Source organism: Chiloscyllium punctatum, chromosome 16 (assembly GCF_047496795.1).
Source record: "Chiloscyllium punctatum isolate Juve2018m chromosome 16, sChiPun1.3, whole genome shotgun sequence".
NCBI classification, from domain to species: domain Eukaryota; kingdom Metazoa; phylum Chordata; class Chondrichthyes; order Orectolobiformes; family Hemiscylliidae; genus Chiloscyllium; species Chiloscyllium punctatum.
In genome coordinates this window covers 27,730,617-27,748,123 of record NC_092754.1, presented here as the reverse complement: position 1 = coordinate 27,748,123, position 17,507 = coordinate 27,730,617, and the positions used below count along the sequence as shown (strand labels likewise).

The 17,507-nt window shown below is 41.2% G+C and overlaps 1 protein-coding gene across 8 annotated transcripts in view; it reads right to left on the bottom strand.

Annotated features, from left to right (window-relative positions):
* atp13a2 (ATPase cation transporting 13A2) overlaps positions 1–17,507 on the bottom strand; it is a 131,346-nt gene that overhangs the window by 62,539 nt on the left and 51,300 nt on the right. For 6 of the 8 annotated variants that reach the window (XM_072586592.1, XM_072586594.1, XM_072586593.1 and 3 more), the window contains exon 2: positions 211–284. In XM_072586592.1, the coding sequence (XP_072442693.1) occupies positions 211–284 (74 nt within the window). Of the gene's footprint in view, positions 1–210; positions 285–9,168; positions 9,208–12,576; positions 12,613–17,507 lie in introns of those variants that run through there. The other 2 variants (XM_072586600.1, XM_072586595.1) reach the window with 2 other exon arrangements.

Genomic DNA, 17,507 nt, shown 5'->3' with positions numbered 1-17,507 from the left:
ACCTTCTGGGCAAATTAAGAGCTACCCTGATGGCACTGCAGAGCAGACTACAACTGCCATTGCTGGCTAAAAGATGAAGATGCAATCGGAAAGGTTGAAGAGTTAAGGCACTTCATAGAGAATGAAATATACTTTCAAAATTTTAAAATAAGTAATATTGATGACCAAACACCCAATGTAAGTCTTCTTAGCTTCTCTGTAATACCTTACCATGGCGATGATGGCCCCAGTGTGCCGGACTGTACCATAACTGGACGGCTGGTCCTTCAGCAGCTGGCTGCTATCTGTAAAAGAACAGACAACTACTTCAGTGGACAGTTTACCTTGGTGTATACCTATCAGTGTCGCTACAAACAACTTCAAAGAGTTCACAATAAACTTCCATCTTCCAACTGATATATTCTTCAATGTCAACATTTTTATTCCACTGTTATGGTCACTCAGATTCCAATAAAGTCTTAGATGCCCTGTTTACTCGAATGTCAACAACAGTCGATTCCCTAGGGACAGCGCAGTGGCTCAGCAGTTAGCATTGCTGCCTCACAGCACCCAGGACCTGGGTTCAATTCCAGCCCTGGTTAATGTGCAAAGTTTGCACATTCTCCTAGAGTTTATGTGGGTTTCCTCCAGATGCTCCAGTTTCCTCCCATAGTCTAAAGATGTGCAGGTTAGGCAGATTGGCCCATGCTAAATTGCCTGTAGTGTCCATGCATGTGTAAATTAGGTGGATTAACCATGCAAAATGCAGGGTTACAGTGGATGGGATGCTTTTTGGAGGGTTCGTATGGACTCAAAGGCACCACTGCAGGGATTCTGTGATTCTATCCTTGCAAACCTGATTTAGGACACTGGACTTATAAACTGGGGTAGGTCATTTGGACCTTCAAGCCTGCTTGGTCATCCAGCGATCTGGCTCTAGTCTCAACTTCACTTGTTTGTTAGTCCCCTATTGACTCACTGATTTGTCAAAATTCCACGGTATTTAATTCAGCCTCAAATAATCAGTTTTGAGAAGATTTGTACATCCAGAGCCTCAAATATATTAGATGACACAGTGTCTGTTACGTTCTGGGGAAGGGAATTTCACAGACTAGGAACCCTCAGACAAAAATTTCTACTCAAATCAAGATCTACAAAGCGTGACATTTTAAACACTGTTCCCTGGTCTTAAATTTTGTTTTCATTTTTAAAAAGTCACTTGTAGGACGTCAGTGTTACTGGCTGGCCAGCATTTATTGCCCATCCCTAGCTGCCTTTGAACTGATTGACTATCCACCATCAGTAGGCCAATCAATTGCCATCCTCCAAGGAGAGGCATCCTCTCCGAATAAATCTTCTCAAGTCTCCTCTGAATCTTACATATTTCAATAAGATCACCTCTCATTATTCTAAACTCCAAATGGTAAAGGTGCAATCTGCTCAAATGTTCTTTGCAAAAATCAGCCCTTCGCCCCACAAATGAGTCCCAAGCTGTGTCCTGAGAATGCAGTGTGAACTACATAGGACTAAATTAAGTGAACTTTCACTGTTCAAATTTCTGTAACTTGTGGTGCTAATTATTTATGGCAATATAAAAAAAGATGAATGAGTTTCACAGAACAAATGGAGTTTGTCTGTTAAATGTGTTAAAAGTAAAAGTAATTTTAAAGCCAGTCAATGGTGACAGGGAATGGAGGATTTCACTTATAAAAATAGGCTGGGACTTTTTTTCACTGGAGCGTAGGAAGTTGAGGGGTGATCCTATGGAGGATTAAGTTCATGAGTGGGATAGATAGGGTGAATGGCAAGAGTCTTTTCCCTAGAGTGGGGGGGGGAAGTTCAAAATTAGGGGGCATATAGTTAGGGAGAGAGGAAAAAGTTTTAAAAGGACACAAGGGGCGAATTCTTTTTGGTAAACACAGAACAGTTCATGTATGGAATTAAACGTTAGAGGAAGTGCTTGATGCAGGTACAGTTACAACATTTAAAAGACTAATTTGGCTAATTACTTGAAGAGGAAAGGTTTGGAGGTATATGGGCCAAACCCAGGGAAGTGGGACTAGTTTTGTTTGGGAACATGTTTGGCGTGGTCTAATTGGACCGAAGGTCGGTTTCAATGCTGTATGGCTCTATGACAGGATTATTTTTATGGTAACACATAACACTGGGGCTCTTCTTAATGGCTGTTGGTGGCAGAGCGAGTGCCTCTTTCCATATTTGGCATTATCTATCTACTGTTACACAGCCACTCAAGGCTACATTGAATATTTGATAATGATATTGATTTTTCAATTTTTCCCCTCCGAGAACCATGATCTTCAGTTAAGATGGATCAACAACAATTGATAAACTTCTGGTCACGTATCCAAGGCACGAATTCTTCTCGAGTACAGACAAAAAGTTAGAAGACTATTTGACCAAAGGATTACACACAAATTATTTGACCAGCTACTAAAAGTAAAGCAAAAAGGAAAAACAAACACCAGCAGCTCTGACAACTGCTCCAGACAGGCAGATTAACATTTCAGGTTGAGTGAGCGAGTCAATTTGACCTTTATTCATTCACAGGATGAGGGCATTGCTGGCTAGGGAGCATTTGGTATGCATCCCTAAAAGCCCAGAGGGCATTTGAGAGTCAACCACATTTCTGTGGGTCTGGAGTACATGTAGACCACAGCAGTTAAAGATAACAGTTTCCTTTCCTAAAGGACATTAACAAACCAGAGAGGTTTTTCCAACAATTGACAATGGATTTACGGTCATCTTTAGACTCTTAACTCCAGATATTTATTGAATTCGTATTCCAACATCTGCCTTGGCAGGAGTCGAACCAAAGTCCCCAGAACATTACTTGGGTCTCTGGTTCAACAGTTCAGCAAGGTAACTGCCTCCCCCCAACCCCCAAATGTTATTTAACATTCTTACCATATCTGTTGCTTAGTTCTTAGAGAATTTTTTGTTTTTATTTCAAATTTCTAGCATCTACGGTACTGTGCTTTTGGACTAAAGTAAGGATTTCCAGTTAAGCTAAATATAGGGAATCCAGGGTCGCAAAGGAAGCCACTTAAATCAGAAAAACATCATCTGTGGGGCCATCTATTTCTGACAAGGATGTTTGAGGAATTATATCATCAGAATTCAGTGCTTGGAACATTGCTGGCATTCTTAAAACAAATAACAAACAGCGCAACTAAATAAATAGTTTCAAACTTGCAGGCAACTAAGATAAAGGGGTGCTGAAGATCCCCAGAACAGCAGAAGATATAACTATGCCAAGTAGTGACAACTGAAAGATAATACTGACAAATTGTTAGACACCAGATCAAAAACTGAGCAACATCAATAACAATGGAGAAATCAGTATAGGAGACAAGGCAAGAGACCTGGGAATAAGAGAAACATCACTAAACAATAAAAACCTAAGGAAAGCTACAAAGAAGAGGTCATTCAGCCCATTGTGTCTTCACTAGAGCAAACGAAAAAATGTTTCCTGACTTTTCTCTCTGCCTAGAGCCCTACATTAGCTGCTTCAAAAAAAAAGCAGCCTGAACCAGCACATAACAAAGAGAAGGCCCAGACTTAGGCCAATAAGGGACAGGAAAATTCTGCACCAGTTAAGTGTCAGATAATTACTAACTTGAATGAGAAAAAGCAAGTCAGTACTTCAAAATACTTTTAAAATGTTTCAGAATCCCAGGATTTTCACCCCAATAGTTCAAATGTAATAAAAACTGTACTCTTACTTATAAGAAAGCATGAGAAAAAGCAGCAAAAATGATTATGAATGTATGAACTATGTCACAGACAAATATGTGAAATTTGAGGGAGGACATCATAAGTTCAACACACACAAATGGAACATCATAGCTAAAAGCAATTTAAATCAAATTCTTAATATTGTACTTGCAGACCATTACGAGCTCATGCCTTTGCAACCCCCCTCCCATTATTTTTATTTACAGTCTTACTGTTCATTTCCTTCCACTGGAGTTGGAACTTATAATTTAGTTAAACTACTGCATGAGCAACCTTCACGGCAAGTTTAGAACTGAACTTTATGGATTAACAGAAAATGACATAGAAGATGTTGATGTTGAATTGTTATAAAGTAACTAAAGAAAATTGCCATCATATTCAGTTGGGTCAATACGATCCAAAGGCCATTCTCCTAATATGTTCAATGTAATTACAGGTTGGAAATACATAAGTGCAAATCTTAAAAAACTGATTTAATCTGATTTCAATTTCTCAGGAGTCACATTTAATCACGCGTGAGATCTTGGCTCAAGCACAGTGCACATAGATTCCTCACCTGTACACAAGCTGCAGCTGAACCCACCAAATGCCCATTCCTAACTTTTCCATGTCACTGTAGCTTCAGCACAAGAACAACTCCATTTTTATATTACTTTTTCCACATAGATACTGCAATTTACATGATCCCTCACCACCTAGTTCTAAGTTAATAGAACATAGAACAATACAGCACAGAACAGGCCCTGCGGCCCACGATGTTGTGCCGAAAATTTGTTTTAGCTTAAGCACCTATCCATGTACCTATCCAATTGCCGCTTAAAGGTCAGCAATGATTCTGACTCTGCCACTCCCACAGGCAGTGCATTCCATGTCCCCACCACTCTCTGGGTAAAGAACCCACCCCTGACATCCCCCTTAGACCTTCCATCCTTCACCTTAAATTTATGTCCCCTTGTAACACTCTGTTGTACCCGGGGAAAAAGTCTCGGACTGTCTACTCTGTCTATTCCCCTGATCATCTTATAAACCTCTATCAAGTCACCCCTCATCCTTCGCCGTTCCAATGAGAAAAGGCCTAGCACTCTCAACCTATCCTCGTACGACCTATTCTCCATTCCAGGCAACATCCTGGTAAATCTCCTCTGCACCCTCTCCAAAGCTTCCACATCTATCCTAAAGTGAGGCGACCAGAACTGCACACAGTACTCCAAATGTGGCCTTACCAAGGTCCTGTACAGCTGCAACATCAACTCACTACTCTTGAATTCAATCCCTCTGCTAATGAACGCTAATACACCATAGGCCTTCTTACAAACTCTATCCACCTGAGTGGAAACTTTCAAAGAGCTATGAACATAGACCCCAAGATCCCTCTGCTCCTCCACCTTACTAAGAACCCTACCGTTAACCCTGTATTCCGCATTCTTATTGATCCTTCCAAAATGGACAACCTCACACTTGACAGGGTTGAACTCCATCTGCCACTCCTCAACCCAGCTCTGCATCATATCTAAGTCCCTTTGCAGTCGACAACAGCCCTCCTCACTATCCACAACTCCACCAATCTGCGTATCGTCTGCAACTTTACTGACCCACCTTTCGACTCCCTCTTCCAAGTCATTAATAAAAATTACAAACAGCAGAGGGCCCAGAACTGATCCCTACGGAACTCCACTTGTAACCGGGCTCCAGGCTGAATAGTTACCATCTACCATCACTCTCTGACTTCGACCGGTTAGCCAGTTCTCTATCCAAATTTCCCATTATCCCATGCCTCCTGACTTTCCGCATAAGCCTACCATGGGGAACCTTATCAAATGCCTTACTAAAATCCATGTACACTACATCCACTGCTCTACCCTCATCCACATGCTTGGTCACCTCCTCAATGAATTCAAGGCAATGTAAGGCAAGACCTACCCCTCTCAAATCTGTGCTGGCTGTCCCTAATCAAGCAGTGTCTTTCCAGATACTCATAAATCCTATCCCTCAGTACCCTTTCCATTACTTTGCCTACCATTGAAGTAGGACTAACTGGCCTGTAATTCCCGGGGTTATCCCTATTCCCTTTTTTGAACAGGGGCACAACATTCGCCACTCTCCAGTCCCCTGGTACCACCCCCGTTGACATTGAAGACGAAAAGATCATTGCCAATGGCTCTGCAATTTCCTTTCCTGCTTCCCACATAATCCTAGGATATATCCCATCAGGCCCGGGGGACTTGTCTATCCTCAAGTTTTTCAAAATGCTCAACACATTTTCCTTCCTAACAAGTATCTCCTCTAGCTTACCAGTCCGTTTCATACTCTCTTCTTCAATACGGTCCCTCTCTTCATTTGTAAATACTGAAGAAAAGTACTCATTCAAGACCTCTCCTATCTCTTCCGACTCAATACACAGTCTCCCACTACTGTCCTTGATCGGACCTACCCTTGTTCTCGTCATTCTCATGTTTCTCACATACGCATAAAAAGGCCTTGGGGTTATCCTTGATCCTACCCACCAAAGATTTTTCATGCCCTCTCTTAGTTCTCCTAATCCCTTTCTTCAGCTCCCTCCTGGCTATCCTGTAGCCCTCCAACGCTCTGTCCGAACCTTGTTTCCACAACCTTATGTAAGCCTCCTTCTTCCTCTTTACTAGACATTTAACCTCCCTCTTCAACCAATGTTCCCTCACACGACCATCTCTTTCCTGCCTGACAGGTACATACATATCAAGGACACGTCGTATCTGTTCCTTGAAAAGGTTCCACATTTCAATGACATCCTATGCTCCCCAGATCTTGTCTTGCAGCATCGTATTTACCCTTCCCCCAATTGTAAAACCTACCCTGTTGCACGCACCTATCTCTCTCCATAACCAAGGTGAAAGTCACAGAATTGTGGTCACCATCACCAAAATGCTCACTCATTAACAAGCCCATCACTTGTTCCGGTTCGTTACCGAGTACCAAATCCAATATGGCCTCCCCTCTGGTCAGACAATCTACATACTGAGTTAGAAAAGCTTCCTGGACACACTGCACAAACACCGCCCCGTGCAATCTACTTGATTTAAAGAGCTTCCAATCAATATTTGGGAAGTTGAAATTGCCCATGACTACTACCCTGTGGCTTCTGCACCTTTCCAAAATCTGTTTCCCAATCTGTTTCTCCACATCTCTGCTGCTATGGGGGGGGGGGGGGGGGGGGGGCTATAGTAAACACCCAACAAGGTAACTGCTCCTTTTTATATTTCTGACTTCGCCCATACTACCTCCAAAGGCAGATCCCCCTCAAACTGCCTTTCTGCAGCCATTACACCATTTCTAATTAGCAACGCCACACCTCCTCCTTTTTTACCACCCTCCCTAATCTTACTGAAAGATCTGTAACCAGGAACCTCCAACAACCATTCCTGTCCCTCTTCTATCCACGTTTCCGTGATGGCCACAACATCGTAGTACCAAGTCCCAATCCATGCCTTAAGTTCACCCACCTTATTTCTGATGCTCCTTGCGTTGAAGTATATACACTTGAACCCATCTCTGTGTCCGCAAGTATTCCCTGTCAGTGCTACCTTCTCCACAGCCTCCCTACATTCTTGGACATCCTGAAAAACAGCTAACCTACTTGCTGGACTACAGGTCCGGATCCCATCCCCCTGCCAAATTAGTTTAAACCTCCCCCCCCACCCCCCGAAGAGTGCTAGCAAACCTACCTCCCAGGATATTGGTGCTCTTCTGGTTCAGATGCAACCTGTCCTGCTTGCACAGGTCCCACCTTCCCCAGAATGCAGTCCAATTGTCCAAATACCTGAAGCCCTCCCTCCTACACCAAGCTTGCAGCCACGTGTTCAACTGCACTCTCTCCCTATTCCTTGCCTCACTGTCACGTGGCACCGGCAACAACCCAGAGATGACGACTCTGTCCGTCCTAGCTTTTAGCTTCCAGCCTAACTCCCTGAGCTCCTGAATGACCTCCCCACCCCTCTTCCTATCTATGTCATTGGTGCCAATGTGCACCACGACTTCTGGCTGCACACCCTCCCCCTTAAGGATTCTGAAGGCACCGTCCGAGACGTCTCAGACCCTGGTACCCGGGAGGCAACAAACCAACCGAGAGTCTCGCCCATGTCCACAGAACCGCCTATCTGTCCCTCTAACTATAGAGTCTCCTATAATAACACTCTCCTCCTCTCCCCCTTTCCCTTCTGAGCCTCAGAGCCGGACCTCGTGCCAGAGACCCGGTCATTGCAGCTTACCCCTGCTCGGCCGTCCCCCCCAATAGTATCCAAAGCAGTATACTTATTGAGGGGAACGACCACAGAGGATCCCTGCACTGCCTGCTTCCTCCCCTTCCCACCTCTAACAGTTACCCAGCTATCTCTGTGCAAAGTGCAATGTAACTCTGCAAATTTGTACTTGCAGAGTTACATTGCACTTTGCTCAAAAACTGCATGAATTTATGTAAAACTCTGTTATCTCACTTTTTAGATTAGAATCAATCTAAACATCAGGCCATAGACAGAGAACACAGGGGGCTAACACCTTCAACAAATTGTCTAGCTATCACCATTGTTAACAGCTAACCCGAGAATGCAACTTTTTAAAAAAAGGGTTTTGTGATTTACACATGAAAGAAGTGAAACTATCACTGTATTCTAACAGATGAAAGGCTTAACAATCAATTTTTCAATGTATAATTTCAGTCACATCACACTGCAAATTTTTGCTATAAATTCTGTGTTACGATCGAGCCCTCCACAATCACCTGATGAAGGAGCATCGCTCCGAAAGCTAGTGTGCTTCCAATTAAACCTGTTGGACTATAACCTGGTGTTGTGTGCTTCTTAACTTTGTACACCCCAGTCCAACACCGGCACCTCCAAATCACACCTAGTTCTACTTAGTTTTGTTTCTACATGCATATGAATTGCATTAAAATCCTTTTAGTTCTTCTTCAAAGTACAATTCTTTGAGATAATCCAGTCTCTGACTGATGTGCATGAGTAATATAAAATGGCATATTAATATCATGCCAAATATTATACAACTTCTAAAAATGGACGAGGAGAAGGAAAACAACTTGGTTATTAACTACCTTTGAATGTCTAGTTTTTGAACAGCCACTTCAATTAGAATCACATATCATTCCAAAACATTTGATAATTTTGTGAATAAATTATACAGCAGAGAATAACAGAAGTAAGTCTCAATCTTAAGAGGCAAGAATGATTTCATCAGCAGCTGTTGATTATTGATCCAACAAAAGGCGTAGCAGGGCTCACCTAACAACCGATGCCAAGTGCAAGCTGAAAAGAATACCTGTTTCAGGTTAAGCAACTTCAAGATATAGATCTGAATAAATTTAATATACAAAACTAATTAAAACAGATTGTGACAGTGAAGAATATTTAATAGGTAAACGATTAGATTCTTGCATTTCCTTACTTCCTTTTCGGATTCTGTTCATGAACCAGCTCAACTCCAATGAGAACCACTCCCTACGGTTAAGAGTTTACCCTTTCACCACCACACCGCACTGCAATTTCATCTTGCAACTGCTTGCTTTTATACAGTATCTTTAGGTATAAAAACAATTGAAGTGGCTTCAGAGGCATGAACCCTAATACCTTTTTGCACAATTGAGGGCCTCAAGTATAATTTACGCAGAGTACACTAAAACAATGGTACATGAGCAGAATAAGGTGGTAAGAAATGGTGGACAGAATCTGTTGGGGGGGGGGGAGGCTGGGAGAGAGAGGAGGAGGCACTTTGAACTATTGCCCCATTTTTCTCTGTCGCAGTCACTCCGTGTGATGGGATTTCTATATTTTGTCAACATTGGGTATCGCTGACCCATGACACTTGAAAATTTTCTATTCTATTTTACCTGTTTCAGGTCTGCTCACCAGATTCTACACAATCCATTGATTAACTTTATCCATCTACTCCTGTTTTCATTTTTGCCTCTTAGGAATTTCTCAATCCAAGATTCCCCATAAATGTTAATCATAAGTGACAAGCTCTAATGTTCAGGCCAATATTTACACGTTGGGGAGCCCCTCACTGGGCAATTCACTTCACTGAGTTGTGGGCAATTACCCCTCCTTATATTGTCAAATGACTTGCTGTGAATTTTCAATCCAAGCACTGACTTAGCCTGCCTGTGTCTAATGGAGTCAGCCATCACTGGAGACAGCTTAAAACAAAGCACAGTTCTATTAAGTGAGGATAATGCTGGGCTTTATCTGTAAATATAGCCATTTCCATATTCTTGACTTTCCAGCATGCCTGCAACAAAGATTTTCGTTGATTATTTACAAATGTCCTTTAGAATCAGAAGTTAAATATGGGGAGGTGTGAACCCAAAAGCTGGAATGTAGTAAGGCAGGAATTTAAGTGAATATTGTTTGAATGATTAACCGATGTCAGGATATGCATAACTGTGGTTATGCTAATCACTTGGTAATCCAGTTGCATCAGCTAATGAAATAGAGACAAGTTCAAATCCTGTCAGTCATGGCAGCTGGTGAATTCAAATGTAAATAGAACTTAGAATAACAATATACCAATCATTGCAAAAATGAAACTATAGCTTGTCACAAAACCTATCCAATTCACTATTGTACTTTAGGGGAAAGAAATCGGTGGTGCTTACCATCTGGCTTGTGACTCCAAACTCTCATCAAATATCCTTCAAAGTGGTGCAAACTACTCAGTTGTACTCAAGGAGGTAGTGCCCCACCTTCTTCAAAAGGACTTGTTAGAGTTGGGCAATAAATGCTGGCCTTGCCAACAACACATGAAAAATATACTTTTTTTTAATTAAAAAAAGGTACTGACTGTGACGAACTTATGCATACAAATAAATATTTGACCTCTCACAGTGGAACCAAAAACATTAAGTATAAGAAGCAATTGGATGGTGGGATGTTGTCATAGAGGGTTTGTATTTATTTTCCTGCACTTTCCAGTTTGAGAAAAATGTCCTTTGTATTGCCTCCCAACATTAAATCTCAAAACATATTCTCTTGTTTCTCCCAGTTATGGTATTAACTACATGCTTGAAGATGAAATATTCACAAGGTTGTAGGGAAAGTGTAGGGGAGTGAAATTAATTTGATATCACTTATAGAAGGGCAGTAAATGGTATCACGGGGCAAAGGGAGACAACTCTGTCAGAAAGTTCAGGTGCAATTGCTACCCGTCATGGTGGTATGCCATAATATGCACAAACAGGTTGATTCAGAATAATTATAGTGGGGGGCCCAACCAGCACTTTATATGTCTTTGAGGCCTTTAGAACTGTTGTGATTAAACCCAATTATCAATGAGCTAGACGAGAATGACTTGAATTGACTTAGAATCAGATCAGTTCTGATCTTATTGAATGACAGAGTAGTCTCAAGGGACTGAATAGCCTATACCTGCTCCTGTTGTTAGGTTCTTTTCCCGAGGTTTCATACACGAGATGTAATTCATGCACAGAAACGACTGCAAGCAGTTAGTTTATTAAAGCCTGAACAAGCTAGATGACCCCTTTGCAGGCATGCTAAGTTGAGTCAAAGAGGCTCCGAACGAAGAAAAACACATCCCCTTTATACAGGTCAGTTGTAATGCTTACAAGTACTCAGGCAACTCAACCAACATCACCAAATGCCACTCAAGATAACCCCCAGCCACTCCCTCACAGTTACGTTATCCCAAGATACAATGATAGGATGAGGTCATCCTCAGAGATAATGTAAATGTAAATTCCCTAATCCTGGGGAATCGTTATACAAACGATTTCCTGACTCAGGGATTCCCTAAAACACTGTAGGTGTGGTATATCCTAGCTTCAGAGGATGGCTATGAAAGCATTTCTGAATCGAAGGCACTGAATGATAGTTTGATTTGATAATAGTAGGGAAGTAGTAGCAAATGACTGTCCAAATGGAGTGACAGTCATCCACATTCCTGCATGAACGTCATCCCCACCCGCTTCCAGAATGCTCAGTCAGTGCAGTTTAACACTTTCATATTACACTAAATTGGAATATCTCTGGACATTAATCCTTTAACATTACACTCCTACTTCTTCTGCTCATATGTACAGACTTGACCAGACTGGAGGAGGATTTTCACTTACGTGGTGAAGGATTCCTTCACAATTGAGATGGCCACAGAAGACTTGCATATTGATAATATGCGGTGTCTATGTTCATCTGACATTAATAGCCTATTCACCGATACATTACTCAAAGAAGCCATAAACATCTGCAATACAGCATTACATCATGACAATCTAGACACTATGATGAACAGTTATTGACATTATGAACTCAGCAACTTGGATAATGAATCAATTTTTAAACTATATCATGAATGCACAAATAGATCGTGCTGCAATGGGATCTCTGATAGGCTCAGATTTCTCAAATATCTTTGTTGGGTTCCATGAGAAACAGGCATTCAATGCAATGACACCTAACCTCCAAATTCTTACATACTTCCAATGTGTTAATAACATGTTTGTTATATTTTAATCCACAGCTGCAATAAAAGAATTTCCTAACGGGCTCCATCTTGCATTCAAATTCATGTTTGAAATGAGCTCCCTTTCATCAATGTCCTATTGGAAAATCATCCAGAGATTTCTGTACAACAGTCCACTGCAAACCAACATTAAGAGGTGGATTTACACACATATGGTGATTCCTACAGTACCACATGCTGTAAGGTTGCCCTCATTACCACTCAGAGACCTGAGCCATATCCTCAGCATGCAAATTTGATACTTAAAATGGGACACGTTGGGTGGAATAACAGATACACCAATCAGGTCATTTCTCATTGTATATCATACAAACTCACCTTTTAGAAGGCCCTCAGGCACGTCTGTCAAACGCCCAACATAGTTCACTTTACTCTTCCAGGGCGATATACCTCAAAATGTTCAAGCAACAGGTGGAGCTTGCTGTTCCTTGCAAAGATGTATGCGACCAACCAAGTTAGGACTGTCAATTAGGCTCACACAATGGCACAATTACGTGTAGATGGAAGCTACATGTATTAATATATAGGACCACGCTTCTTGCCCTGATGAAATCAGAGGCAACTTACTAAGTTTTACATCTATATAAAGTCTGACTGTTAAGTGTCAATCATTATTAGAGAGCATTCTCCATGGCAACACCTCTTTCAGAGTCCACATGCAAACCAATATGCACTCAACTCATGCAGTATAATTGCTGCTTTTCCCCTTGATTTGGCAAACTAGCAAATTACAAAATCAATCACCACACAGTTTTTCAGCATACACAGAGTAATTTGAAGAAATTATGCTTACATTTTTTATTAAAGTTTAGCTGAAAAATTGTTGATTCCTCTTTGGTTAGTCATGCACAAAACAAAGCCCAAACTTTTTATCCAAACCATTACATCAGTACACAAGAAAAAACAAAATTGCTTTTATATGGAGAAGACTATCACAAGAAAACATATCAAGACACTGCACAATATTATCATCAAAATGTGGCATTGAGCCACATTAGAATAAGTAACTACAATTTTGTTTAAATTGCTTCTTAAAGTCAGAGGGGTAAAGATAGAGGTATCTAGGAAGGAAATTCCACAGATGAGGGTAAAGGAGTTAAAGCCATGGCAACCAAAAATTGTGTATTTAAAATCAGGAATGCTCAAATAGACTAGTATTGGTAAACAGAAATCACAATCCACTAGAGGGTAAAACAACAAGCAAAGTATACCAGGGAGCAATTCATTGTAAATGCTCAGATTTTTATTTTAAAACATCACACTGAATGCTGTCTAGGTGACTCATCTTTGAGGAGTTGATAGTTCCCGCAATGTCAGTAGGAGAGTGAAGACATTCAGTGGCTGTCATGTCTTCATTTATTTTCCAGAAAGTTGTTTGGAAACAAACAGATAGGCTCTGCCAGAATTCTGAAACAAGAAAGGGTTGATGAACTTTGCACTTCTAAAGAAGTTCAGAAAGCTTAATGAGTCACTAGATTGAGAAAATCTAGAGGTAGGGAGAGCAGTAAGTAAAGCATGCTTTGTTAATAAGAGCATAAGTTTAAGAGCAAGGAAGTGATGTTGAACTTGTATAAGACATTTGTTAGATCTCAGCTGCAGTATTGCATTGTACATTGATTACTGTTTATTCCGAGTGCCACATTACAGGAAGAATGTGAATGAATTGGACAGAGTGTAAAAACAGTTTATAAGAATGGTTCCTGGGATGAGGAATTCAGTTACGAGGATAGATTGAGGCTGGGATTGTCTCTTTGAGAGAAGGAGGCTAAAAGGAGATCAGATAAAGGTTATCAAAAGCATGTCCAGGCTGGATAGAGTAGACAGGGTGAGTTGTTCCCACTCATAAAAGTCACAAGAACAAGTAGCACAGATTTCATTGATTGAAAGTGAGCTGCAAAAATACCAAGGATTGAGTAAGAAAAAGTTTTTTCACACAGCAAGTAGTTACAGCATGCAATTCAGGCATTCGAGAGACCATTGGATAATTATTTGGATAAAAATATATGCAAGGGTATGGAGAAAAGGCAGGAATTTAGCAGCAGGTAATGCTCATTTAACTTGCCATAACATGGCGAAGTCCTTGAAAGTAGAGTTGCAGGTAGAGAGGATAGTGAAGGTGGTGTTTGGAATGCTTTTGTTTATTGGTCAGAGAATTGAGTACAGGAGTTGGGAGGTCGTGTTATGGCTGCACAGGACTTTGGTTAGGCTACTGTTGGAATATCGTATGCAATTCTGGTGTTCTTCTGATCAGAAGGGTATTGTGAAACTTGAAAATCTTTTCTGAATCCTTTCAAAGACAGAGTCAGGATTGAAGGATTTGAGCTACAGGGAGAGGTTGAATAAGCTGGGGCTGTTTTCCTGGACTGTTGGAGGCTAAGGGGTGGCCTTATAGAAGTTTATAAAATTATGAAGGGCATGGATAGGATAAATAGACAAAGTCTTTTCACTGGGTGGAGGAGTCCAGAACTAGAGGGCGTAGGTTTAGGGTGAGAGGGGAAAGATATAAGAGAGACCTAAGGGGCAACTTTTTCACGCAGAGCTTTGACAAGGTCAGTTAGACTCGAAACATCAGCTCTTTTCACTCCTTACAGATGCTGCCAGACCTGCTGAGATTTTCCAGCATTTTCTCTTTTGGTTTTTCACACAGAGGGTGGTACGTGTATGGAATGAGCTGACAGAGGAAGTGGTGCAGGCTGGTAGAATTGCAACATGTAAAAGGCATCTGGATGGGTATATAAATAGGAAGGGTTTAGAGGGCCAAATGCTGGCAAACGGGACTAGATTAGGTTGGGATATCTGGTCGGCATGGACAAGTTGGACCGAAGGGTGTGTTTCCGTGCTGTACATCTCTATGACTCTATGACAAACATCAGCAGGATTTCCTGCAGTGTCCAAAAGTTGTAACTGTAGGTGGACAACGCAAAGCAAAAGGAACCTGACCTGGGGCAATGGACTCCTGCTTTTAGGTATGGGAAAATATCTTGTTTGGCAGATTTATTCGAGGAGGTGGTCTTGATGTCGTTTAGTCAACCAAGTCAGAAATATAGATTGGCTAATAGGGACCTTTTCCAGTACTTTCAGATAAGGGATTATAGACAGAGGAAGACCATGCTCCTGGCTCAGCCTTACAAGTCAGACAGGGAGAAAAGAGTGCTCCGGTGCATGGACATTCTTTCTGTTAGTACTCTGTATCATTTAGAGAAAGGACGTGCCTTAGGAGACGTGGAGAGACTCAGACTTGGAATCAAGAACTAGCAGAGGATATTTCATTGGATACATGAGAAGATATATGGAAAAACAAAGAAAATCTCAATATGTAACAAAGCACAGGCCATGCAATTCAAGATTTTACACAGGGCTCATATGGCGCCAGAGAGGCTAGCTAAGTTCAAGAGAGGAGCATCTCCCGGATGCCCCAAATGCAAAATTAGTATAGGCACTTTTACACACTGCTTTTGGTCATGTTGCAAGATCTGGAGATACTGGAGTGCCATTGGAAGGGAGCTGAAGGAAATCGTGGGAATTGAAGTCAAGGTGCATCCGTTATTTCTCCTTCTGAGGTTGCCAAACTTGCCCTCTCTGGGGAAACACAGGAAGAGACTGTGTAACATTCTTACGCACTGTGCAAGGAAGAACATTTTAATGAATTGGACGTTGGAAAAACCTCCAGATCTTATGGGAAGGCGCAGGCTGGTGATTCAGCATCTACCCCAAACCTACCTTACAAATATGGTGCACCATATATAGACGTGGCAGCCCTTTCTAAATTATATAGATACAGACTTATCGGCAATATTAATCAGGGCCACAGTATAGCTGTAGGACTCAGTTTGGGTGGCCTGTGGGGCCCTGGGGAGGGGGAGACTGGAAAGAAATATGGGTACAATGACTGGTGCTCCCAGGGGTGGGAGTTTCAGTGGAGGTGTGGGGTGAGTGAAATAGAATAAAGTAATGTGATGTAATTTAGTTTAAGTTAATTTGAATTTAGCTTAATTTAACTTTTATTTAATTTGATTGCAGTTTAAGTAGATACGTTTGTTCTAGTAGAATAGTAGGTAGTTTATTAATAATAGTATTGTGATATAACACTGTTGTACTACCTCTACCTTTTTGTATTTTGGTTTTTTTTTAATATATAGTTGCCTTCATAAGAGTTGAAAAAGTTATTAATAAAATATTTATTAAAAAACTGGAAGCTGAAAAGCTGATTTGTGTAAGAAATGGTTTTCTAATAACAATAAGACTTTTTGCATAAATGCAAAGATTCTGAAAAAGAATTAGTGTGGAAATGTTCTGAAGAAATAAAACAACTGGACATGGTGTTTAATCCTACCTCACCAAGGCAAAAATCATTTCCTTCACACACAGTCCCCTGGCTAGTTTGGAACATATACTGCATGGAAGCTAGTGAATCTAAAATGTAGGATTGCTCCTTTAAGTGATATTCTGATGAAATGTCCTGATTAGTGTAATATGAAAAACTTTGACAAAATACTTGTTCATTCCCAATTTGGGAATACTTCTATACTCTCTTCCAATGAAAGCAAAGGATTCAGTGGGTTGGACTCCATATGTAAAAGACCACAAGTGAACTTGTACAGCAAGTTCACACTATCCATAGTGGAAGTCATCATTACCAAGCTGATCCTGTTCTAAATCAATATCATTTTGTAGAGTTTCCAGTAGAATTACTGAAATGCGATCAGCTGCATAAACAAGTGAACTTTCCCCTCCCCAGCTCAGGGGGTACTGAGGCCTAATGTATTGTCTAATACAATGCTTCCCCAATAGGTAGCAATGGCCTAGTGGTATTATCGCTGGACTGTTAACCCAGATACCCAGGTAATGTTCTGGGGACCCAGGTTCAAATTCCAAATTCAGGAATTAACAGCTGAATGATGACCATGAGTCAATTGTCAGAAAAACCTATCTGGTTCACTAGCGTCCCTTAGGGAAAAAAAAACTGCCATCTTTACCTAGTATGGCCTACATGTGACTCCTCTGGGCAAGTAGGGATGGGCAATAAATGCTGGCTTCACCAGTAATGCCCACATCCCATGAACAAATGAATACAAACATTTCTGGCAGAGAACAACAAACGCAGAGCTGACGAGGGGTGAAAGCCGGGAAACTTGCTTTTCTTTGGCTCAATGGCACACCAGGTAATATACCAAGAGTGGAATTGGGTTTTATATGTAAGATACAAGAACTATATGCAACACTTTCACAGCAGTAGGGTATCCTGTTGC